Source organism: Pteropus alecto, unplaced genomic scaffold, assembly GCF_000325575.1.
Source record: "Pteropus alecto unplaced genomic scaffold, ASM32557v1 scaffold109, whole genome shotgun sequence".
Lineage (NCBI taxonomy): Eukaryota > Metazoa > Chordata > Mammalia > Chiroptera > Pteropodidae > Pteropus > Pteropus alecto.
The window spans coordinates 6,689,642-6,714,122 of NW_006494608.1; the positions used below are offsets into that span (position 1 = coordinate 6,689,642).

Sequence of the window (24,481 nt, forward strand, 5' to 3'; positions counted from 1 at the left end):
TCAACTATCGATATATCAATATTTGCTCTATACACTGGCAATATACTACACAAAGTCAACTGTATGTTAACAGCAACATCAAATTAATTAAAAATCAATAAATTCATTAATAAAAACTAGGGTAAGCTTATTTAAAGGTGGTATCTAGTACTCCATTACTTAACATAACTAGAAACAGTCTAGTAACCTAGTACTTACCAATCTAGTAATTTAGTACTCACCTAGAAACAGAACAATCAATAGGACTATAATAGTAAGGAAAGCTTTGTTCCAGAAAGTTGCAATTTTACCCCAGACATTAAATGAAAAAATCTTCTGCCATCTGTAACGCAATACAATTACATTAGGTATAAAAAAATCAAAAGAATGTTTTGAAATATTTTCTAAATACTGAATTAACATTTTGGTAATTATGTAGTGAGTAAAAAGAATTACGGTAGTTTAATTTTTTATGTCATATCAGAGAATTATCAATTCATAAGAAAGTCTCATAAAATAAAGAACAATTTCTTTTAAATTTAATAACCTGACATTTGACTATCTTCTATCTGGTGGTTCAAATATTCTACAGTGAACTAACTTTTAAAGGAAAGATATATGATCAAACTCTTAAAAAGGAATTCTTATAGTAAAATATTATATTGCTGATATAAGCTATCATTTTCTTTCCCCTAATCAGGGTAACAACTCAGAAGTAACAAAGATCTCTTGGTCTAACAATTAGAAACATGTGAGGAGTAGGGGGACGGACACACACACACACACACACACACACACACACACACAGGTAGTAAGTACTTAACTTTAAAAACAACTTAAAAAAAGTTTTTCTTTAAAATTAGGACTAATTATTAACCAACAGGTTTTGAAAACAACTTTAAGTAATGGCTTGAAATTGGTGGGGAGAGGAAGATAGATATAGATGAAGTAGTTTCTTTTGCCTCTATGCTCAATTCCAAGAATACTATTCAAATTTTAAATTGCAAAGATTTTATATTTTTAGAAAGAGAACATAAGTGGTAATACCTTGATCTTGGTCCAAATGTAAATGAACATTTCAAGAGCCAGTATAAAAAGAAAAACAAGAGACCCCCTACAGGGAACAACTACCGGTTTATAATAAGACTCAATTCAAGAAAGAGCTAATGTTAGCTACTATATATTGAATCCTTACTGTACTATCGTTCTAAGCACTTTTACATGTTTTAGCTAATTTAATCACCACAATTACTATATGAGGTGGATAGTAGCATTAGTTCCATTTTACAAATGGGGAAACTGACCAGAGAGTTATTTATCAATAACTTGCCCAAGGTCACACAGTAACATGCAGAGTTGGGATATAAACTCAGGCAGTCTGACCTCTGAGTGTGTCTAACTCGTGGATTACATGAGAACAGAGAGCCAAATGAAATAAAAACTGAAGCCTTTTCTTTGAAGATTATGGCGATACACATAAAAAAGATAAAAAAGATGTGGATATAGAGGTTCCAATTAAGAAGGTGGAGCAGGTAAATAAATGCCTCCTTGCTCTTATGACCACATCAAAATTACAACTAAACTACAGAACAAGATTCTAGCTGAACAGAAGGATATACATAAGAAGCCATCTTGAGACTGAAAGGAGGGGGAGAGACTCGAATGAACTGGTTCCATACCCACATGAGGTGTTAAAAATTGGGAGGGATATCTTGGCTTTGGAGGTCTCCCAAGTACCAAGGGGCCCGAGCCCCAAATCAGTCTCCCAAGCCCAAGGTTCTAGTGTCAGGAAGAGTAGTCCCCACACTTCTGACTGTGAAAACCAGGGAGATTGTGGCTGAGTGAGATCAAGGCTGCTGGAGTCCCAGGCATCCTTCTTAAAGGACCTATGCATGGACTTACTGACAGACGCACTCGCTCTGAACTCCATTGCTGAGACTGTACCTCAAAAGGCATGAGGCACATACAAGGAGGAACTAAACTGTCTGGCTTCAGGGCAAGGGCTAGAGGGGCAGCTCTCTCCCAGACAGAGTACTGACAGAAGTCATTGTTCTTTGGTTGATCCCTCTCCTCTCCCTGCATGCAGACACAGGCAGGCACCATGTCTGAGTCTCCATCAAACTGGCTAACACCAGTTGCCATGCCCTGAGACCATGCCCCACCCCACTTGCAGGACCACTCAAGCCACTTCTAGTGGCTTTTCCATACAAACAGCCTGTCTTGGCTAAGGTTCATAAACCTCAAACAAGCAGCATTAGGCCTCTGCATGCCCCATACCTCTTGCTAAGCAACCCCAAGCCCGGCACTAGCGCCAGCCAGCCTCAGTCGGCAGCTTAGCCTCTCCTAGGCACCTCCAAGCCCAGCACAAGTGGCAACCATCTGTAAGTCACTTTGCAGCTCAAACAAGTTGCCCCAGACAGTGCATAGGCAGTAGCTGACTTTGGTCTGCACCAGAGGCCCTCCCAAGAGGACCTAGGACCAATAAACCTGGTGGCTAGCTTCAGACCACACCAGAGTACCATCCGACCACCTCCACAAATGACACATCCAAAGGGAAAACTGGGCAGGCACCAAAGCCCTGCTAAAACAAATCTTGCTCTATATAGTCAGCCCCCGCACAAGAGTTCCTCCACTGTAGTCACAGCTAGTCCTTACAACCAATCAGTTTGAGGGTCAATCTCTCCCACTGACATGGCAACAGCAACCAAGGCTCAACGACAACAGGAGGGCACACATAATCCACACAAGGTACACAACTGGAGCACCCAGCTCAGGTGACCAAGGAGACTGTGCCATTGGACCCCACAGGACACCTACTACATAAGGCCACTTTACTAAGACCAGGAGACATAACAGCCCTACCTAATATAGAGAAACAAACAGGGAGGCAGCCAAAATGGGGAGACAACAAAACATGCCCCAAATGAAAGACCAGAACAAAGCTCTAGAAAAAAAACAAAAACTCAACGAAATAGAGAAGCAATCTACCCAATGCAGAGTTCAAAACACTGGTTATAAGGACACTCAATGATCTCAGTGAGAACTTCAACAAAGAGATAGGAAACATAAAAATGGAGATAGAAAACATAAAAAAGAACCAGTCAGAAGTGAAGAATATAATAACTGAAATAAAGAACACATTAGAAGGAATCAACAGTAAATTAGATGAAACAGAGAATTCAATCAGTGATTTGGAAAATAATTGCAGAAAATATCCAATTACAACAGCAATAAGAAAAACGAATCCAAAAAAATGAGGAGCGTTTAAGGAACCTCTGGGACAACATCAAGCATACCAATATTTGTATCATAGAAGTACAACAAGAAGAGAGCGAGCAAGGAGTTGAAAACCTATTTGAAGAAATAACAAAAAACTTCCCTAATCTGGCAAAGGAAATAGACATACAAGCCCAAGAAGTGCAGAGAGTCCCAAACAAGTTGAACCCAGAGGCCCACATCAAGACACATTTTAATCATAATTAAAATGCCAAAGGTTAAAGATTAAGAGAAAATCTTAAAAGCAGCAAGAGAAAAACATTTAGTTACCTACAAAGGAGCTCCCATAAGACTGTCAGCTGATTTCTCAACAGAAACTTTGCAGGCCAGAAGACACTGGAACGAAATACTCAGTGATGAAAAGCAAGGACCTACAACCAAGATTACTCTACCTAGCAAAGCTATCATTTAGAATCAAAAGACAGATAAAGAGCTTCCCCAACAAGAAAATGCTAAAGGAGTTCATCACCACCAAACTAGTATTACAAGAAATGTTAAAGAAAATTCTTTAAGAAGAAAAAAAAAGATAAAAAATATGAATACTAAAATGGAAATAACTACATATCAACAATCAATTAATTGTAAATGGATTAAATGCTCTAATCAAAGACATAGGACAGCTGAATAAATAAGAAAACAAGACCCTTACATATGCTGCCTACAAGAGACTCACTTCAGCTCTAAAGACACACACAGACTGAAAGTAAAGGGATAGAAAAAGATATTTCATGAAAATAGAAAGAAACAAACAAAAGCTATATTTATAGCAATATTTATACCAGACAAAACAGACTTTAAAATGAGGGCTATGATAAGATACAAAGAAGGATCCAGTAATCAAACTTTTGGGTATTTACCCAAAGAAACCCAAAGCACTACTTCAAAGAGACATGTGAATCCATATGTTCATTGAAGCATTATTTACTATAGCCAAGATATGGACGCAACCTGGGTGTTCATCAATGGATAAAGAAGTGGTAGTACTTATATACGATAGTATATTTCTCAGCCATAAAAAAAGAATGAAATCTTGCCATCTGCAACAACATGGATGGACCTGGAGGGTGTTGTGTTAAGGAAGTCAGTCAGAGAAAGACAAATGCCATATAATTTCACTTATATGTGAAATCTAAAGAACAAAATAAACTAACAAAATGAAACAGACTCAGATACAGAGAACAAACTGGTGATTGCCAGATGGTTGTGAGTGAGTGTGTGTGTGTGTGTGTGTGTGTGTGTGAAATGGGAAGGAATTAAGAAGCACAAACTGGTAGTTATGAAACAGTCATGGGGTTTAGAGTATAGCATAAGGATTATAGTTAATAATATTGTAACAATTGTGTATGGTGTCAGATGGGTATTTGATTTACTGGAGTGATCAGTTCCTAAGTTATATAGATGTCTAATCACTATGCTGTACACCTAAAATTAATGTTGTATGTCAACTGTAATGGAAAACAACAAAGATGTGGATACATACCATAAGGACATATTGTAAATGATTATATGTACAAATATACCATATTTTCTTATGTATATGAAGGTATATTTATAAAATATGTGTACAGATACACAATCTATCAAATTGCTACATAACAAGGATAGGAAAAAAATTATATTTGACAGGAAGAAAAAGATCCATAATTCATGTATAATTTTGATAGATAAAAGACCAATTGACAAAAATATTTTTGCTTTCAAATTCTTACAAATACTACTTAAAATCTAAATGGTGTTATTAAGGATTTTAAACAAAATCAAGGGGACGAGTGGTAGGGTGATGAAGAACACTAGCTTGAAAGCCGGATTCTTGTCTGGAATCTGGCTGGACTGCCCAGATTACCTAGGGCAAACTACTTACCCTGTAGAATGAGTGGGCTGGATAAAACTATGTTTAAGGCCCCTTCCTATAGTATGGTTCGATTTTTTTCTTTAGTAAGGAAGAAAAAAGTGATGGCATAGCTGATAGTCAAAGACACAAATGAATAGAAATTCAGGTAGGTAAGAAGCAAGTTAAGAGTTGTGAAAGACTACCTGAACCCTGAGCAAAGGTAAAAGCTTTCACAAGTCTTTTCCAGTCATGGGATCTTACCAAACTTCAGTGGGTTATCTCCAGGATTTCGCTAACGCGAGATTTTTTTTTTTTTTTTTTTAATGCCATGAGTATGAACAAATGTATTGCGACATTTTTATTACTAGCGTATTTCACCATTCATACTAGCAAGTTTCTGGATGTAGAACTGAATTCCCAATAAGTGGATTATTACAGGGGTAAAATGAGCCAATGCTTTGATTAAAATACTTGGTACTTAAAGACCTTGTAAGGTCCTTTACTAAGAAACTAATGCTAATGTATGGTTCTGATACTTTTCATATTCAGCACTTTTAACATGTATTCATTGTGTGGGGGAAAAAAGTAGTAAAATTACCATTAAACATTAAACACTAAGCAGTCTAAAGGAGCTACTGATTTATTATTAACAATTGGGAGGTTTCCTACCTCTGAGGAGGAATAAAAGGTAGACAGAAGATTAAAATGAGTCCTATTTCAGCATAAAGAAAGGTTGCAACTGCCGCCCATTGGAGTGTCATTTTTTTCTCTTCACACCTAAATAGAGAAACACTTATTTTACTTTGCTGCCTTTCAAAGAAAACTGATTTAAAGACTCCCGGGGGGCGATTTTCGTTCAGGGGTTTTACAGCGTCCGACCTTCCCCTGACTGGAGGCGCCAGTCGTTAAGCAGGGGCGGGAAGGGGAAGGAAGGAAGGGTGCCGGGGGAGAGGGGGGGTGCGGTCAAGGGTGGGCCAGAGGCGAGTGTCTCCACCTCCCCGGAGAGCCGTGCGCAACTAGCGAGGCGGCCTGCGCGGCGCCAAGGACGTGCTTTTCGGCCAGCTACGCAGCGACAACTCCCCAACGCCAGCCTCCACTAACGCCCGCATCTAGGGACCCTCCCGCTTGGCGAATGCGCAGCGGGCCCTAGACCAACGCCTTGGGGGAAGGGTCTGCTGCCCGAGGCTCAACCGCGGAGAGCGGCGCGACCCCGCGCGGCCTTGCGCTCCACGGCGCCTCGGAGACCGCGGCCGCCCGCGTTCTCTCCCGGTCTTACCCAGTCTGCGGCCCGCCTGGTTCCCGGCGCTGCTCCGCGGCCGCCGACGCGCGGGACGTCAGACGCCACGGCGGGGGGAGGGGAGGGAGGTGGGGAAGAGTGCCCCACCCCCACCGGCTTCCCACTCCGCTAAGTGTGTTGGTCCTCGCGGGTGTCGTAGGCGGTGCTAATACATCGATTAAAAATAACTGTCTTCTACTTATAATATGGTAATGGAATTAGATGACTCAGACTTTTCGACCCGATTCTTGTGGCCCCCCAAGTGCAGTTTCTTGAGTAGAGCTGACTTTATATTTCTGAATAAAGTGGTTTGGATGGGAGAGGTATCGGTAACCGACGTTTTCTGGTAGAGCTTCGTGGGGTGCAGGCAGAAGGAAATGCGCTAGGGTCGGAGGGTTAGATAAGGTGATACAAATTCAGTAAACGTATTTGAAACGCACTCCTTTCCTGTTCCGGCAGTTTTATGGGAGAAACGGTTTCATTGTCGGCAAATAAATTTAGAAGGGCCAGGATTGGGTAGTTGTGCAACGTTTTTCTTCTGAGACTAGAATATGTAGTCAAAACATACTCTAAGTTTTTCTGCTCTTGTCCATGGACTGGGAAGAAGCTTTAGCGTGACGTTTGGGGACTGACAGGGAAGGAAACATTGTGGGTATGGGTATATTGTTTCAATTACTATTTTCCAGGTTTTCAAATTCTGTGAACATACGAAAATTACTAAATATTTATATTTTCAACATTGACAACATGAGGAATGCAAAACAGTATCTTCCTGGAGACAATTATTTTGGGAACATTAAACATGAAAAAGAAATAATTTATAGAATATAAAAACATTGAAGTCGGTGCTTTTTCTTATCACAAATATACTTGATCATATCTAAAAGAAAAAGACAACATAAGTTAACCATAAGGATATGGTCATAAAAACATTTAAGTCGGTGCTTTTTCTTAGCACAAATATACTTGATCATGTCTAAAAGAAAAAGACAACATAACCATAAGGAAGTTTTTTAAACAAACAACACGTTTAGAACTCTTTGCCTTTCCACAATGGTCCCTTTGAAAGACTTACTCTAATTATGCTGTTGTCAACACTAGTGTAATTCACCTCAGAGATAACTTACAAACCTAAGACGTAATGACGACTTAAGTTTTGTCGATGGCCCCCTATTGTAACTACTGATGTCAAATGAAAAAGCCAGTTATCTTTAAAACTACATTAATTGAAAAATGAAAGCAGAGATGTGCCTAAGAAAAAAAATATGGCAACATGGTGCTTATGTTAAAATTAATTCATTTAACATTCCCAAACTCGAATTAAGCAGTTTTAGACAACTGGCTCCTTTTATAACAGTTTTCATGTTGGTAACATAGACCAATATCTTAATTATGGAACATTTATTTTAACTTGATATTTAATTTTTGCAGTGACACATTCACTAATAACAAAATTCTATTAGTACATTCCCAACCATGGAATTTTAAGTTAAAATTATTAACTGCTGAGAGGCATAAAAATAACATCAATAAAAACAGCATGAAAATTGTTTTTTTGAATTAAAAATAAAATCTGGTTACTACTTTCCAGGAAATAATATTTCATATAAATCATCTTCAGATTAGCTACCAAATTTTTTATACTTAAAATGTGGTGGAGTGAAATTAATTTTATCATTTTAGGTAGTTATATTTACCAAGCTCTCAATCTTCAAGGGATCTGGAAGGCTTGAAATATAACAAATTTAATGTCAGTTAAAGAGTTTCATGGAACTTAAGTTTTAAATTATAAAAAAATCCTATCTAATTAAATTTAGCTACCTCCAATTTAAAACAAATACCTTGAGGTGTGTAATTCATGAATTAGGAAGTACCAGTTTGATTTTCCAATCTGAACTTTAAAGTTTTGAATGCAATTCTATACAGAATTTCTTGTTCCTTTTCATTTTATGTAGAGGTTGGCATGTGTTGTCACTTCACTGCACTTATTTTCATTAAAAACAAACTTCATGTTAACTTGCAGATACTATATGAGTCATACTTTTAGTATTAAAATAAAAACTTTTATTTAAAAATGTTAACACAGTTCCTTTGAAGTATACATTAAAATAACTTACGAAGTCCAGTCAAATCCCATAATGGTCTGTAAGGTAATCTAAAACAGCAGATGTGCTTGATAAAGCATTAAATACTCTTTTTTCCTGCCTTGAAGTTATCTTTTCCATCATGTACATTAAATGTTGATGGAAACACATATAAGGAGTTCCAAGTTCAAGAGCAATGTCAACCCAGTCCCAGATGCATTTTAGTGGGGTTTCCTCATATCCAGCAAACATGGCCGGGTTTGCTAAGAGTCCTCTTGCTACCATCACACCTACAGAGTAAAGCATATCACATTTGTCCACACGTTAAGAACTCATAAAGTCAAACTCAATGAAACAAACAGATACTAAAAAAAAAAAACTATTATAACAAAGTTTCACGCTGCCCTTTTATTAGTCTGTTTAATTCAATTATAAAACTATTTTGAAATATCTTTTTGTAAACCAAGAAAGTTTATATGTACTTACGGGTATTCTTTATTTAGACTTCTATGTGAAACAATTAGTCTTTAGGCTCTTTTTAAAGGGTAAATCCAGGTTGTTATAAATTGGACTTGCTTAATGTTAAGTTTATCTGCATTCTCCCATCTACCAATAGGTATCACAGGACTTGGTATGCCATTAATTTAAGGCAATAATGAAATCGCATAGCAGTCTGGGTTCCTCTGGTTCCTATGACTAATCGTGTTCACTCGCAATTCTAGTCTAGGTGTTCTATTTTACTAATAGGCTATCTGGGAGATTCTTAACTAGTCACTCACTGGATATGATGGTGTCAGAAAACTAACTGACTTAATGTACCACAATTAAAATAACTTATTGTTTCTAAATAGAAGAGTTAACAGCATTTTAATGAATTGCTTAGCTTCAATCAGTACAAGAAAATATAGCTCTAATTTAAGGAAAATAATGAAAAATCATATCAAAATTACTATCCCACTCCCATTTTTTTTTTGCTAGTTAAAAAACTCAGGTACTTATTTCTTACCATCTGTCCCAGTAATATGACACACATTTTGTGCTTCTTTTAAGCTTCTAATGTCTCCATTAGCAATAACAGGTATAGACATATTTTCCTTAATTATTTTAATGGCCTCATAGTGAACTGGCTGATGTCTTTCTTCAGCAGTTCTTCCATGGACTGTAACCCAGGAAACTCCTGTTGCTTCAGCCTTTCGACAAAGATCTACGGTTCTTGTAAGGTCATCATGGATCCTATAATTTCAAAATTATATCCATCTTTTCAAAGCACACAAATCAATGCTAAAATTAATAAAACTAAAGTATTTCCTATAAAACAGTTAGTTTTGCTATATCATTACATGCCACTATCATTTAAGATTTTAAATTTTGCTATTTCATGAGTAGCAACAATGGATGACAAGTTTTATCTTACCTAGTGCTCCTCTCCTTTGGCTTTTGTAACTGAAAAATCATCCAATTACTGTCACACATGAACAGAAAGATGCTATCCTAATATTTGCTGTCCATATCACAACCACCAAGTGAGAAAATACTTTATTTTGAAATATGTTTTTATCCTGTCACCACGAAAACAATTCCTGGTTTATTTTCATTGTGAAATTTTAGTGTAAATACCATTTTCATTTTCCACTCTTGGTACCAGGAATGTTTCTTAGCGTTAATTTAGTACATGGAGAAAGTTGAGAGTTTCTTTTTGGGGAAAGTTTTTAATAATAAAGGGATGTTTTTAATTTCTGTTAGAAAATACAAAGAGTTAGTTTTGATTATAAATAAAAATTATGGCATATACTCATTTATTAATTGTTGTTTCAACATTTCCATATACCAGCTATAAATTTATTAAGGATAGATAACCCCATAGCACCAGACAAAAGGAATATGCTTTTTATTTCCTAAGAACTATCTTGTCAATAGATTAAAATGTTGTCTTTACCTTATTTTAATAGATACTGAAAATCTGGGATTTTCCACTTGATTTCTTACTTGTTTCACCATATCTTGAACAAGTTCTGGCTTGTTTACTAAGCAAGCTCCATAACCTTCTGCCATTGCCCACCTTTATAAAGCAAACACAACAAATAAACTGTAAATAGCTGGAAGAGAAAATAAATTTATAAAAGCACTATAAGTGCATCTATCTATTTATCTATCTAGCGATCTGGAATGAAATCAGATTTTTACAATTCCCAGATCCAACACTTCTAAGTGGATCAATGTGAAATTAGGAAAACATGTTCCCAGCTCAAAAAGGGCTTAGGGGAAATGCTTTTCTTTGGCAAGTGAGACAATTAAATTAAAATTCATTCAACCAAAACAGATTTAAGTATTTGTAATTAACTGCAATTTTTCAGATTTTTTGAATTCCAAATTTGATGTTTATTGTACATAACGAGGTTTTATTAGTCTTAATAGTAGAGAGATAGTTTTGGCTTACAGCATGCCAACACTACTAAACAGCTTATTTAACTCACTTAATGGGTATACAAATATGTCTAATCTGATTTGGATTACTTAAAACTTTGATTTTATTCTTTGGACACACTTTGAATTACTGTCAGATAATCGAGTACAGTGCTAGAAAGGTAGGGATATTATTGTCAAATTAAGTGCATCCTATCAGTACCCCATTACTTAGAATCAACCAAATAACTGTGGTGATGAAAAAAAAGATAATTATAAGGAAGTATTCTTATAAAGAAAATTAGGAGAGCATAAGTGGTGATCTCTCAAATCACAGAATCATAGTTTCTAGAGCAAATATGTCTAACATGACAGTAAAAATACATTCTTGGGATTGCTATAAACATTAGTGTCTCACATAACTACTTATGGATGAGAGTCAAGGCAGATCCACATATTAAAAAAATTCGAGAGGTGAGGTGAGACAAAACACTTTTAGTCATTGGGAAATGCTTTTGTATGTATGTTCCTTAGTAATCTTTCCTTTTCTTGCTTCTTATATAAAGGCCAAGTGCTTTAACTATATTTTCCTTACTTTTTAATTCTTGGTAATGTTCACTAGTTTTTCTAATCTTTTTTGAAAATTCTTTCAACTTCTTTGAGCTTTACCTCTGAGGGCAACCACAGTTAATGTCTATTCCATTCGCATAAGGACAGACTATACGAGCAGCATCAGATAAAAGTCTTGCATCATTAGCAGCAAACTGAACAATCAATGGGCAATCACCTGATAAAATGAATAGCTCAACATTAAAATTCACAGAAACACACACAGACATACACAGACACTCACATGAGATACCAAACTGTTTGTACATGATAAATAACAACTGTTCAAACAAGGTAGTAATAACATAATTTTAAATATTTTAAGTTAAAAGGAATTTACATTAAGTACAAATTCAAACAGTATAAAATTTACTAAAATGAAAAGTATTATATTCTTGACAAACAGATCCCTTTTCCAAAGGTGAGCATTAGTTTATTGTATTCCAGAATAATTTTATGTATACCTGTAAAAGTTAAACAAATGTAAACATTCTATGTACACTGCTATGCCTACTCTTTTTTTTTATGTGATATATCTGGGAGCTATAGTTAGACCTATTTTCTTCTTTTTAGTGGCATATTCTACTATATAGATGAACCACACAGTGTACTTCTAGAATTCTTTTCATCTGTGGCTCTTGCAAGCAATGTGATGAGGATACTCTTACATACATGCTTTTGTGAGTATATTCATGGGTTAAATTCCTAAGAGTGTAACTATTGGATAGGTAGCTAATATTCTGATATTACAAAAATTTCTTTGAAAAGAGTTCACCAGTATAGATATACACCAATATGGATGAAAGTTCTTGTTTTCTCATAACTTATCCTACATTGGATATCCAACAGTGTATATTTTTATTCGTGGGCTCACTCTCCAAATTCTTTACATTTTCTATGCACAATTTTTCTTTTACTTGTTCCTTTTCTTATTTAATTTTTTAATGAAACAATGAAATGAATTCTGCTATATATCATAACTATCAAAAATATTATAAATATTTTTCCCAGTTTGGGTTTGTCTCTGTGCTCTTTTCTTACATATAAAAGTTTAAATTTTAATATAACCAAATGTATCAGAGCTTTCCTAGGTTTTAAAGGACATATTTTTTTCATCTTTGGGTTAGTGTTATAAACTCTGGATAAATGTTTTTAAATTTTTCTAAAGGTTTTTTTGAGGACTACCTATATGAGATTTACTGGGTGTCTGCCAAAATGCAGATTTCTGGGTACCACCCTAGTTCCACTGATTCAGAATTTTGATGGCAATCCCTGATTTACAGTATTATCACGGGATAGAATCTGCTTTTTTCTGAGGACATAGGGTACTTTCTCTTTTGTAACTCGAGAGTTACAGAATTTCAATTTAACAATCATTCATTGGTCTAATGTATTTTTAACACTGCTAGAAGCTGATACAAATCAGTAAGAAATAGTTCTAGCCCTTGACAAGCCCATAGTCTAGTGGGAGAGACAAGTATATAAAGAGGTAATTACAACACAGTAGGATTAAATACAACATAAAGCCTGTGCTTCAAAGAAAGGACATGAGTGGATGGTGGTTAGGAAAGTACTTTGGCCACAAAATCTGAGAACTGGATTAAGAAGCATAAAGTGTCGTTTATCCAGAGAGAATAGGGACATAGGAAATAGGTATGGCTGAGAAAGATATTCTAGGTAGAGAAATGTGAGAGAATAGGGCATGTTCGGGGACTTAAAATAACTTACTATATGTAAAGAATGACGTCAGTGGGCTGTGGAGAGTAACTAATGGAAGACAAAGTTGCAGAAGATGTATTTGGAGGCTAAATCATGAAGAATGTTATATGTTATTCACAGGTGCTGGAATTTTGCTGTTTAGGCCAGTCATTTCTCAATCTTTAGCAAGCTCAGAATCATCTAGAGGGCTTTTTAAAACAGATTGCTGGACCACGTACTGAGAGTCTCTGAGTAGGCCTGGAGTGGAGCCTGGGAATTTCCATTTCTATCACATTTCCAGATGATGTTGATGCTGCTGGTCTGGGGAATCACACTTTGAGAATCACTGCTTTTAGGTCTAAGAGATGTGATCAAATTTACATTTTGGAAAGATCACTTTGGGCTGTTTGGAGGATAGTTTGGAATGAGACAAAACTGGGGGCAGTGAGATAGGACTCTAATAGTCTGTGTGAGAGAATGGAGGCCCTAAGGAAGACTGACCTTATATTTTGTATGTCATCCATAGTTCCAAGGCACTGAATAAAAATATATTTAAAAAGACATTGCAAACGAATAAAAAAAACGAAAAGATTTTAAAATAAAATCTTGGCAGTGTATTGTCTCATTGGATAAGATAGTTTTGTTTTATTTTCTAAGTTTTACAAAGTGAGCAAACTCTAGGTTTCACATACCTTGGTTTGTGGTAAATTCACTGTCTCTGGCTTTTATAGATCTGACAAAATCAGCAGCAACTATCATTGGTGTATAGCACAGATCACAACTGTACTTTCTTACTAGTGTTCTAAAAGCCAATCTGTAAGCATATAAAACTTTAGTTAGGCATTTTAAATCACCACAATCATATGTACTTCCAGGTTTAATTTAGCTAATTATTAAAAACTTATTAAAGTTCTGCCTATAGGAAGATGGAGGAGATGTACTTTTCCCTATTCTTCCAGCTTAACTAAAAACTCTGGATATTATATGTAAAACGTAAGAAAACTCTGAAAGGCAGAGAAGAAAGCAGCAGGCTAGTGATGTCAGGACCTGAGGAAAGATAATGTTGAGTTTCTTGGGTTTCTTTTCGCCTCAAATATCCCAGGTATGGAGCTGGCAACCTGGAAATACCAATAGTTGTAGACAAAAACAGCCCTAACCAAAGTCTGTTCTTCCTAACTAAAGGACCCAGAAAAGGGAAGCCTAACAAGAGAGAAAACTCTTTAGATAACAATGGCTCTACTCAGGCCAAACACCAGAGAGAAAACTGTGGCTCTGCCTTCATAAGAAAAAGTTGAGTGTGGAGCCTAGACTTCTACCTTCTCAAGGCTATAACAAGGTCTCTAACATCCTTCCAAAGTAGTATCAGAAAAGGCCAGGTAGGTGGCTGGGGCTATACTCTCTGCTGATCAGTAACAAGGCACACCTCAGTGGTATCTGTGCCAGCCACATGGGGAGTCTGGACTTCCACACATCCCCAGGAGTAGTGAGGTGCCCTTCTCTTTCCTCAATGGGAGTAGTATTAGGGCATGCTTCCTGAAGAGCCAGGACTAGACCACCCCTCCGTGAGGAGCTGTAACTGTCACCCCTGCTCAGCAGTAATGAGCTCCCTGCCCTCAGAGTGTCAAAAAAGATCAAGTGAGGAACCTAGACTTCTACCTCCACCTGATAGGAATGATGTGGTGCCTTCTCATCCTTCTGCTGTGGTGGTGTCAGAAAAAAAAAAACAAAAAACAGTTAATAAGAAGGTTCAATAGTCAGAATCAATGTAATCCACCATATTAATAGGCTAAAGAAAAAAAATCATTTATCAATTGATGCAGAAAAAGCATTTGACAAAACAATACTCATCCATGATATTTTAAAAAGAAAAAAAAAATCCCTCTCAGAAAAACAGGAATAGAGGGGAACTCTCTCAGCTTGAGAAAGAGCATGATAAAAAAAAAATCCCACAGCTAACATTATATTAAAGATAAAAGATAGACCACTTTCTCCCTAGATCAAGAACAAGGAAAGATGTCTGCTGTCATCATTCTTATTCAATATAGCCCTGGAACTTCTAGTCAGTGTTATAAGGCATGAAAAGGAAACAAAAGACATATGATGGAAAGGAAAAAATAAAACTGTCCTTATTTGCAGATGACATGATAGTCTACATAGATAATCCTAAGGAATTTATCAAAAAAATTCTCCTAAAATCAAAAAATGAGTTCAAGAAGTTTGACATATGAAAATCAATTTTATTTCTATATGCCAGCAATAAACACATACATACTGAAATTAAAAGTATAAATCTATTTACAATCACTCAAAAGAGAAATAATTGAATTTAAGTTTTACAAAACACACACAGAACTCACTCTGAAAACTATACAATACTGATGAGAGAAATCAAACAAGATCTAAAAAACATGGAAAGACACTGTTTATGAGTTGGGTGACTCAGAATAGTAAGGAATTCAATTATATTCAAGTTGATATGCATATTTAATACAATTCTTATGAAAATTCCAGCAAGATGTTTTGCAGATATAGACTCTCATACTAGTTTATTTGGAATGGCAAATGAACTAGAATAGCTAAAACAATTTTGAAAAAGAAAAAGTGGGAGAACTCAGTTTACCTGATTTCAAGGTTATATAGCTAGCTTTAGAAATCAAGACTGTGTGGTATTGGTGGAGGGATAGACACAAAGATCAATGGAACAAAATAGAGAATCCAGATGACGAGCCATACAAACATGCCCAATTGACTTTTGACAAAGATGAAAAAGTAATTCAAAAGTGAAAAGATAGCCTTTTCCACAAATGGTGAATAAATTAGACATCCATAGGCAAAAAAAAAGAACTTTAAGCCTTGCACTTATACAAAAAATAACTCAAAACTGATCATGGTCTTAAATGCAAAACATAAAGTTATGACTTTAAGAGAAAAAATAGAAAATTTTTAGACTCTAGAGCTGCACAAACATTTCTTACACTTGACACCAAAAGCACAATTTACAAAATAAAAAATTAATGAATTAGACTTCATCAATAAATAAAAACTTTTGCTGTGCAAAAGTCCATTCGTTAAGAGGATAAAAAGGTAAGGTACATACTGGGAGAAAATATTTGCAAACCACACATTTGAGAAAAGAGTGGTAACTAGAATATGTAGAGAACCCTTAAATCTCAATAGTAAATATATACAAATGGCCAATAAGCACATGAAAAGATGTTTGACATAACTAGGGAAATATAAAACCACAGTGAGATACCAGTTCACATCCATTAGAATGGCTAAAATAAAAAAGAAACAAAGAACAAAAACATGTATTGGTGAGGATGTTAAGAAATCAGAATCCTTGTGCACTGCTGATGGGAATGTAAATTGGTGTAGCCACCATGAAAAACAATATGGAAGTTCCTCAAAAAAATAAAAATAGAATTGCCATATGATCCAGCAATTCCATTTCTGGGCATATAACCAAAAGCAGGGTCTCAAGATATTTATACATCCACATTCACAGCAGCATTACTCACAACAGCCAAAAGATGGAAGCGACTCATGTGTTCGTCAACTGACAAATGAATAAAGAAAATGTGGTATATATACATACGGTGAAATATCATTCAGCCTTAAAAAGGAAATTATGATAAATGCTACAACATGGATGAACCTCAAGGATATGTTACATGAAATAAGCGAGTTCCCCAAACATACATATTGTATGATTCCACTTATATAAAGTATTGAGACTAGTCAAATTCGTAGAGGAACAAAGTAGAATGGTGGTTGCCAGGAGCTGGGGGGAACAGGGAATATGGAGTTTAATGGGTATAAAGTTTCAGTTTTGTAAGATGAAAAGAGACTGAACGTACAACAATATGAATGTATTTAACATAACTGAATTATACACTTGAAATGTTTTAAAAGTAAATTTTAAGTTGTGTGTATTTTACAATTGAAAAAATTTAAAAACCAACTTAATAGTAAAAGAGCAAACAATCCAATTAGAATATTAGCAAAAGACATAAATATTTCTTCAACAGCATGCAAATGGCAAATAAGCACATGAGAGGATGTTCGATATTACTAGCCATAAAGTAATGGAAATCCATGAGGAGATATTGCTGCAAACCTATGAGAACAGCTAAAATAACAAAACAGTGACATTGTGAAAAGTTGGTGAGGAGGAAGAGAAACTAGATCCCTCAAACATTGTTGGCGGGAGCATAAAAATGTACAGCCAATCTGAAAGTTGGGCAGTTTCTTAAAACTAAACATATAACTACAATATGACCCAGCAATGGCAGTCTTGGGGATTTGTCCTCTGCATGAATGCTTATATTTATTTAATACCCATTATATCTTTATAGGTGGGAGTTGTAAGCACTACCATTTTTATAGATATAAAAAGTAAAGCTTGGAGAGGTTCATTGTTTAATCAGGGTCACACACATGTCAGGCAAGTGGTAATACCAGGACATAAGCCTAAATAGTGATCCCAAAGTTAAGTGTGTCTGAAGATCCCATGTGGTTGAGGTAGTCTTATTTTTAAAAAGTCAGAGCATAAAAAGGAAATCACATCTTAGTTCGTTAACCATTTAACAATACTTACTTTGAATATCTAACCATTGGAGCACAGACTTTAACCAGATGCCCAGAATGAAACATTTCTATTGGATCTTTTTTTCTTTCTTGACATATTGTGGTTTGTATGCAGTCCTTCTTCATGAATATAGATTCGTTTCAAATCTGAAAAAGACAATCAGTTTGCACAGAGAAATTTACTTTCATTAGATAAATTCCCATCATTCTAACAATTTCGATTGCCAAGAATATATATTTTTCATCAAACTGTGGGCTCAGGAATCTTTTCAGCTTCTTTTCACAGTATCAAATAGGCTACAACAGAATTCTACCTCTATTTATATGGCACTGATAGTTTTTAGCATAGTGGGAAATTATGTTTAAGTTCTATACAAATTATACTTGTTCGAGTCAACCACTAACCGTTTCAAATTCTATACTTAACTCATTATAGCAACATTTTCTGCTCAAATTAATAAATGCTCAAGATGTGGAAAACTACAAGATTTTTTCATAGTATACCATGTTATGATTTTTCATGTTACTTTTTAATTTTTCCATGTTACTTTGTTTGGCAATGATAAACCAGGAAATTTGATCGGAATCATATTGTATATCATACTGTGTACGCCTGGCACTTTGAAATACCTTGTTTTATCCAGGAAAGTTAAATGGCATTAATTGAATAACTTTAGTTAGTAGTAAGCATTTCCAAAAATATAATAGTATATTTTCTCAACTTCTATTCCTTGTACCTAAATCAGAAGGCAAAAAAAACCTTTATTATTTTAAAAAATTTAAATGTAGTATTATCTAGTGAAAATTTCAATTATAATTATGTAATTGCATAGTAAATCGCTTTTATATCCAAAGAGGTACAAATGATTAAACTAGGTAGTTTATAGTATTTTATAATTGCTATACTTAAAATCCTGTCATTTCACAGTGTTAGCTACTTTCCACATTCCAACTTTTGGTCTTAGAAACATATATGAGCTAACTTTAGAAAGGTTTAATTGCTCAACATGCAATTTTTTTAAAATGTGGCTCATCCTGAAAGTACTGATATAACCTAAATAAAAACAATAATTTTAATTTCCGTAGGTAGAATGTGCAGTTAGAATAAGATAAACTAGTTTTACTAATAATAACTGTTCAATGAATCCAACTTAAGAAAAATTTAGACAAAGTTATTAGCATTTTATCTTTTCTAATAAAAATTAGAACAATGTTATGCCACATACGTAAAGGACAAAAGGGCAGTTCTCTTTCATGAGTCAAACCTGTTTGTTCTCTCTTGCATTTCATATCCTGGTTATGCTGTTACCATCCACCTATACTCTCTCAAGTCAGAAACCTGGGGTTTCCTCCACTTCTCCATCTCCCACAAGTGTACCATGTGGTACCTTTAATTAAATCTTGAGTACATCTTCATTGTCCCACATTCTATGTGCACACTCATAATTTCCAATTTTGACTTCCAGTCTTCTCTGAATCCTAGATAGAGTTGATCTTACTTACCCACTACACCCATTCCTCGGTTATCATGTGCATTTGCACTTACTTTCATAGAGCATAATAACAACACATGTCTGTCTCTTCATGAGTTTTTGAGGGCATGGACATGTATTTATTCATTCAACAAACATAAGTTCCTGCTACATGTTGGAAATACAGGCGAAAATACATTTCCTATGTCCTTAAAAATGTATTAGAGTTAGATATAATTACGTAAAATAATAGCTCTAATACACACACACACACACACACACACACAAATTTAACCATTGTGGAAATAACTGTCTAGAGAAGTGAGAGAAGTCACTAACAATGAAGGAAAGAAAGCTTGAGCTGACACTGCATGGGAGATGGGAGAGTATACATTTGCAGAGAACACATATAAAACCATAGAGGCTTGAAAGTGCTTGATGTTTTCAGTGACTCATTAATGTTGCTTGAGTTGTAACCGGACTAGAGAGGGAATAAGAGGGCCTAGATAGTAATGGGCCTTATATACCAAGATTTTTTAGATTTTGTAATGTATGGCCTTGGTTCTTAACCATTTTTTCCTCTCAGTAGGTGAATTTCACATATGCACACAACTTGCTAACATATGTACATGACATACTTCCATGGGTATACCAGATATTTTTGTACAGGCTGTATGTCTCACTTTGTATAGTTTTAACTGAAAAATTTTAGCATAGAAATGACATGATCAGATTTCTGATTTAGAAAGATTTCACTGGAGGGAGCAGGCCTGTTGGCAAAATATCAGTAAAGAGACAATTGTTGTGTACCAGGCCATGTATAATGAGCATCTGGCCCAGGATTTGGGGAGTGAAAACAGCAATAAAAGAATACATTTAGAAATAAAAATAAACTGGTAAGATATTTAGGAGGTGGAAATCACTTCATGACAGTGCATGCTATGTAGGAAGAAAGAATTCTAGGATGACATTATACTTTTGGCTTTAGGGACTGGATGGATGGAAATTCCAATCAATGAAATAGAGAACCAGAGTAGGGATAGGTTTTGGCAGGGGATCACATTTGGGTACACTGAATTTGAGGTGCTCATGGGATTTCCAGATGGCAATGCCTATGACTGTTTATAAAGATACAGTGCTCAGGAAAAAGCTAGAGCTATATATTGTACCTTTCACTTTTAGATAAATTGAAACTAAAACATGGGCAAAGTACTTAAGAATGCCTTATCTTGCAAGAAATCCTTCCAGAACACTAACATTTAAGTAAAAGATAAAAAGAATGCAAAGGAGACAGAAGTGACCTCTGGAGCTGGGAATAAGAAACCTGGAGTGACATTCAAAAACCAAGAGAGGGGAGAGTATTAGGAAGGAGGGATGAGATATGCCTCTTAAACATCACAGAAAAGTTAAGTAAGGTAAAGACTAAAAAGTGTGCAATGGTAAGGTCATCAGTGACTGTACCAAGAACAATTTCATTCTTATTCATCCTTGCAATTTTGCTGAATGAATACATAAGTCATTAATTCTCAACCATGGTTGTAGATAAGAATGATATGGGGAGCTTTTAAGAATTAGGATACCTAAATCATATCCCAGAGCAACCGAATGTGAATCTCTGGATTTTTAAAGGTCTCCAGGTGATTTCAGTGTACAGCTAAGCTTGGGAAAAATAAATTCATATATTCTAAAGCACCTGGTACAAATGTATGATTAAATGGATGTATATATTACCTATTAGGTCCTTTGGGATAAGTTATGGATTGAGTCTAAACTCATGCTGGTATGTATAGTACAGTATCAAAAGTCTTCATTAACTAAACGAATATTATGCAACTTTCCTAGAATCGTCTAACGTAAAAGCCAAAAAAAGACCACATATTTCAAAGATATCCTTATTAACATTTAAGATTTAAAATTTTGTGTATTATGGATTATGAACCCAAATCTGGGTCTGAGTACGCTGCCCTTGGTAATTCATGTGACCTCCATTCAGAAACATCAATCCTATTCACATTGTGATTGAGATCAAATTATGCTAAGGAAAAACCTGATACAAAGAGAAAGCATAATACAGTGTGTCATGAAACTTGCTCACCTAAGTTGCTATAAGTATTAAATCCATTTAGATTTATAAAGTACTTAGAAAAGAGTTTGGCACAGGTTAAGTACTATTACAGCATCTCTTGAAACAGTCTTAGCAGAATCAAGAGAATCAGGAAACTCTGAATTGGAAAAAAAATGGCTTTCTGTGTACATAAAGGAAGAGTTGCATTACTTTTTATGAAGAAATGCTTACATTAACTTCTTGCATACGTGTGATTGTCGATTTATTAGTATTTATTTTGGGAGAAATCTAGGTGAATGAATAATGCAGCTGTAGCAGCGGAGAAGATGACAGGAACTAACTTGATTTTACAGCTCAACGCTGTTAGTTGATATATGGAAAATCCATCAGATTGTAATATGAAAAAGTTTGGCATCATTCATAGCATGTAGCTGAAAGTGAGAGAAAGTAGAAAAATAGGTCCAGATCTCCTGGGAGGCCGGAGACTGAGTCCACTTGTATTTTCCTGGTGCAGTCTTCCTTCTTCATCGACCCTTCGGCTCTCCCTAATTCTCACGCTCTTCATTCCCGGCAACTTTCCTTCCCAAGCCTATCTCGCCTGTTTTTACCCCAGAATTGCAAACCAAGGCGTGTAGCAGAGAAAGTTGGGTAACTATTAACTCCCGCCAGCTGTGCTTGTAGAGACCAGCCAAGTTCCCAGAAACCCCCGCTCTTCTCTCCGGCCTCCACCGAGAATCCCTTCTTAGGTTAAATACTTGCTTTAGCGATAATCGCTGCGGCCACGTTCCGGCGCCCACTTTCTTTTAGGCCAGGGGAACAACACCAGCCACAGCGGCGCGGCGGGACACAGCTGAAAGCGCCGGCCCCGCGGATTCGGCTTCCTGGGTGCGCTGGGCCCTCGGCGCCCGCCTACTCCAGGACCCACGCGAATCCCAGCCACGTTCAGCCAGGCTTCAGCTGACTAAGCCGACTCACCAGGCGGCCAGGGTGGGCGGAGCGGAGCGTGCAGCGCTGGGATTTTGCGTCACCCTCTGGGCAGGGCCGCCGCTGACGTCATCACCCCGGCACCTGCCAACATGGAAGGTGGAGACGGCGGAATCGCTGTGGCTGGCCATGGCACTCTGGGCTCTGGGGCGGCTGCGGCGACAGTAAGGGAGCTTCTGCAGGACGGTAAGGAGTCGGGGTGGGTCGGGTCATCGGGTTTGCGGGCTGTCCTCCTCCGCACCTGGGCCCTGGTGGTGGACTCAACCCGTCTCTTTGCAGAAAGTTTTCCGGTCTCGACGTGACCACTCCCCTCCGCCCGGCCCCCTGGCTTCTGGGTGCTGGCCTCCTGATTTTCCTGGGACACCTGATTTCTGATTGCTCCTCTTTTTTTAATTCTACCCTCCACACACACACTTGGGGTTTCCATGAAGTCCTGGGACCTCGCACCCGGTGACCTCCGTTGGCAGCTACTGGCTGCCGCCGCAGTTCTTGACGAAAAGGCGAAGCATTCAAGTCTTACACGAAAGGTGTAAGACTTAGAACAGACGACAGATACTTGATGAAAGAGGGCCTTAGTTTTAAAAAGAGGTGGGAAAATTTCCTCTTAAATTCTTGGTGTGTACAAGTGGCCCCACTTGCAAGCTCGTTTGTTTCTTAGCAAGGCGTTTTATCCACAACCATACACGAAGGAAGGGTGTAGAGCATTCTTTCAGGCTGGGATTAACCATATGTATTGAATATAGCACGTTTATTGATAGTTTTGGGTAGAAATTGCTAGAAAGTAGAAGATAAGCTAAATATAATACGTTTGAGAAGCTCATTAAATTGTATCAATTCAGTTAATAAGCCCCGAATCTGTCTTTCAGACTAAAGTTTACATTTCTGAGACCCTTCTCATCTGTTCTTAATTTTTTTCCCGAGGTGTCATTACGTTATACTTTGTATTAAAGTATTTTGATAATCTTTCTACTGCATTGTTCCACAGTGTTAGTAACGTTACCTTCCATATAGTAGGTGCAGAATGTTTTTTAATTGAACATCACAGTGAGAAGCATATGCACACATTTGCAGACTAAAGTAGGTTATAAAGGAATGAAATAAAGTTGTAAATTGTTTGACTGTTGTATATCTTATTATTGCCTTTCATAATTTATATACTTTTGTCAAAACTTGCTAATGATGTTGTTGTTCTGAACTAGATTATGTTCGATTCTCCAGGTTAAGATCTCTGTCTAGTGCATCTTTGTATTTTAATTTAAATTCCATTTAAGCAAGTTTTGAGCTCCTGGTATATGTGCAAGTCCCACCTTAAAGCAGCTCACCATTTTAGTAGGGGAGATGGTCTTGTAGAGCTGTAAAGGTAGGCACTTAATGTAGGCCTGTAAGGGTAGCAGTAGAATTGTGTACAAGGTAAAACAATACAGAGGAGGGAGTATCAGGAAAGTCTAGATAGAACTGGTTTTGGAGTGTAAATAGAACTTTCTCAGGTTAAGAAGTGGAAGAAACAACACATGCCAGACATGGGTATACAGTTCAGTAGAATGCAATCCAGGAACTGTAATCAGTTTTTGGAGGGTGACTATTCCTCAATTCTGCATTCTGTATTTCTGCTTTCCCATTTTCCACAGCGATTATTTAAATCTTTACGCATTTCAGACCTCTCCCTTCAAGCTTAACAAATGACTTTCCACTTTTCTCTAAAAAAAGAAAAAAAAATCCATCAGGTGTGAGCTTTCTCCATTTCTTGCCATCAAACCTAAGCTAAAGCTGAACTTGCAACCATCCTTTCTTCCCTTTTTCTCTCATATTTTCAATTACAACATAAGTGGAGTCTCTGCTCCTTCCTAAGGACAGTCTCTCCACTTGGGCTCTGGAATTTCTTCCTGTATTCTCAAGGACCTGGTCATTCTCATTCTATGCTTTTGAAAAAACTTTGCCAAGGTCTTCAATGACTTCCTTGTGGGTAAATAAAATGGACACTTTTTTGATCCTTATTTTACTTGAGCTTGTAAAAATGTTTGACTGCTCTCTGGAAATGTTTTCCTTATGTGGCTTGAGAGTTCCATGCTTTAAAGAAAAAAAATCTTAATTCTCTAAGTGCTCTTTTCCATTTTCTTTTAGATACTTGTCTTCTTCAGTTTGCCCCTAATTGAGTAGTTCACTCACTCATCCCCTGCAACATTCCTAAGGAATTAAACATTTCCATCATTGAGT

At 36.5% G+C, this 24,481-nt stretch overlaps 3 protein-coding genes across 7 annotated transcripts in view; 1 reads left to right on the plus strand and 2 right to left on the minus strand.

Annotated features, from left to right (window-relative positions):
* The window catches only part of BCAP29 (B cell receptor associated protein 29), a 46,097-nt gene extending 39,629 nt beyond the window's left edge, over positions 1-6,468 (minus strand). The window contains exons 1-3 of the mRNA XM_006925360.3: positions 6,363-6,468; positions 5,756-5,863; positions 222-322 (exon numbers count right to left, since the gene is read on the minus strand). Coding sequence (XP_006925422.1) covers positions 222-322; positions 5,756-5,847 — 193 coding nt within the window. The 5' untranslated portion in view covers positions 5,848-5,863; positions 6,363-6,468. The remainder of the gene's footprint in view (positions 1-221; positions 323-5,755; positions 5,864-6,362) is intronic.
* A 604-nt stretch (positions 6,469-7,072) lies between these two features.
* On the minus strand, positions 7,073-22,176 carry DUS4L (dihydrouridine synthase 4 like). 4 transcript variants are annotated; one of them, XM_025041939.1, is made up of 8 exons: positions 22,043-22,176; positions 17,757-17,893; positions 13,849-13,970; positions 11,519-11,636; positions 10,383-10,505; positions 9,453-9,679; positions 8,480-8,736; positions 7,073-7,242 (listed from the first exon to the last, which is right to left on the minus strand). In XM_025041939.1, exons 2-7 carry the CDS (start codon positions 17,870-17,872, stop codon positions 8,489-8,491), a joined length of 954 nt encoding a protein of 317 aa, XP_024897707.1. In that variant the 5' UTR covers positions 17,873-17,893; positions 22,043-22,176; the 3' UTR covers positions 7,073-7,242; positions 8,480-8,488. The 4 variants fall into 4 exon arrangements, with proteins under 4 accessions (XP_024897707.1, XP_006925423.1, XP_015454994.1 ...); XM_006925361.3 differs by lacking the exon at positions 7,073-7,242 and having other exon boundaries at positions 8,404-8,736; XM_015599508.2 differs by lacking the exons at positions 7,073-7,242; positions 22,043-22,176 and adding an exon at positions 21,515-21,700 and having other exon boundaries at positions 8,404-8,736.
* A 146-nt stretch (positions 22,177-22,322) lies between these two features.
* COG5 (component of oligomeric golgi complex 5) overlaps positions 22,323-24,481 on the plus strand; it is a 290,965-nt gene continuing 288,806 nt past the window's right edge. For both annotated transcript variants that reach the window (XM_015599504.2, XM_006925364.3), the window contains exon 1: positions 22,323-22,453. In XM_015599504.2, coding sequence (XP_015454990.1) covers positions 22,360-22,453 — 94 coding nt within the window. In that variant the 5' untranslated portion in view covers positions 22,323-22,359. The remainder of the gene's footprint in view (positions 22,454-24,481) is intronic.

What these genes read in the sequence shown, in the direction of transcription:
- DUS4L (XM_025041939.1), bottom strand. Translation starts at nt 17,872, where the DNA reads ATGAAGAAGGACTGCATACAAACCACAATATGTCAAGAAAGAAAAAAA. An exon ending in CCAATGGTTAGATATTCAAA is followed by an intron (nt 13,971 to 17,756) that starts GTAAGTATTGTT and finishes ATATGCTTACAG; the next exon opens with ATTGGCTTTTAGAACACTAG. An exon ending in AACTGTGGTTGCCCTCAGAG is followed by an intron (nt 10,506 to 11,518) that starts GTAAAGCTCAAA and finishes TGCTTTATAAAG; the next exon opens with GTGGGCAATGGCAGAAGGTT.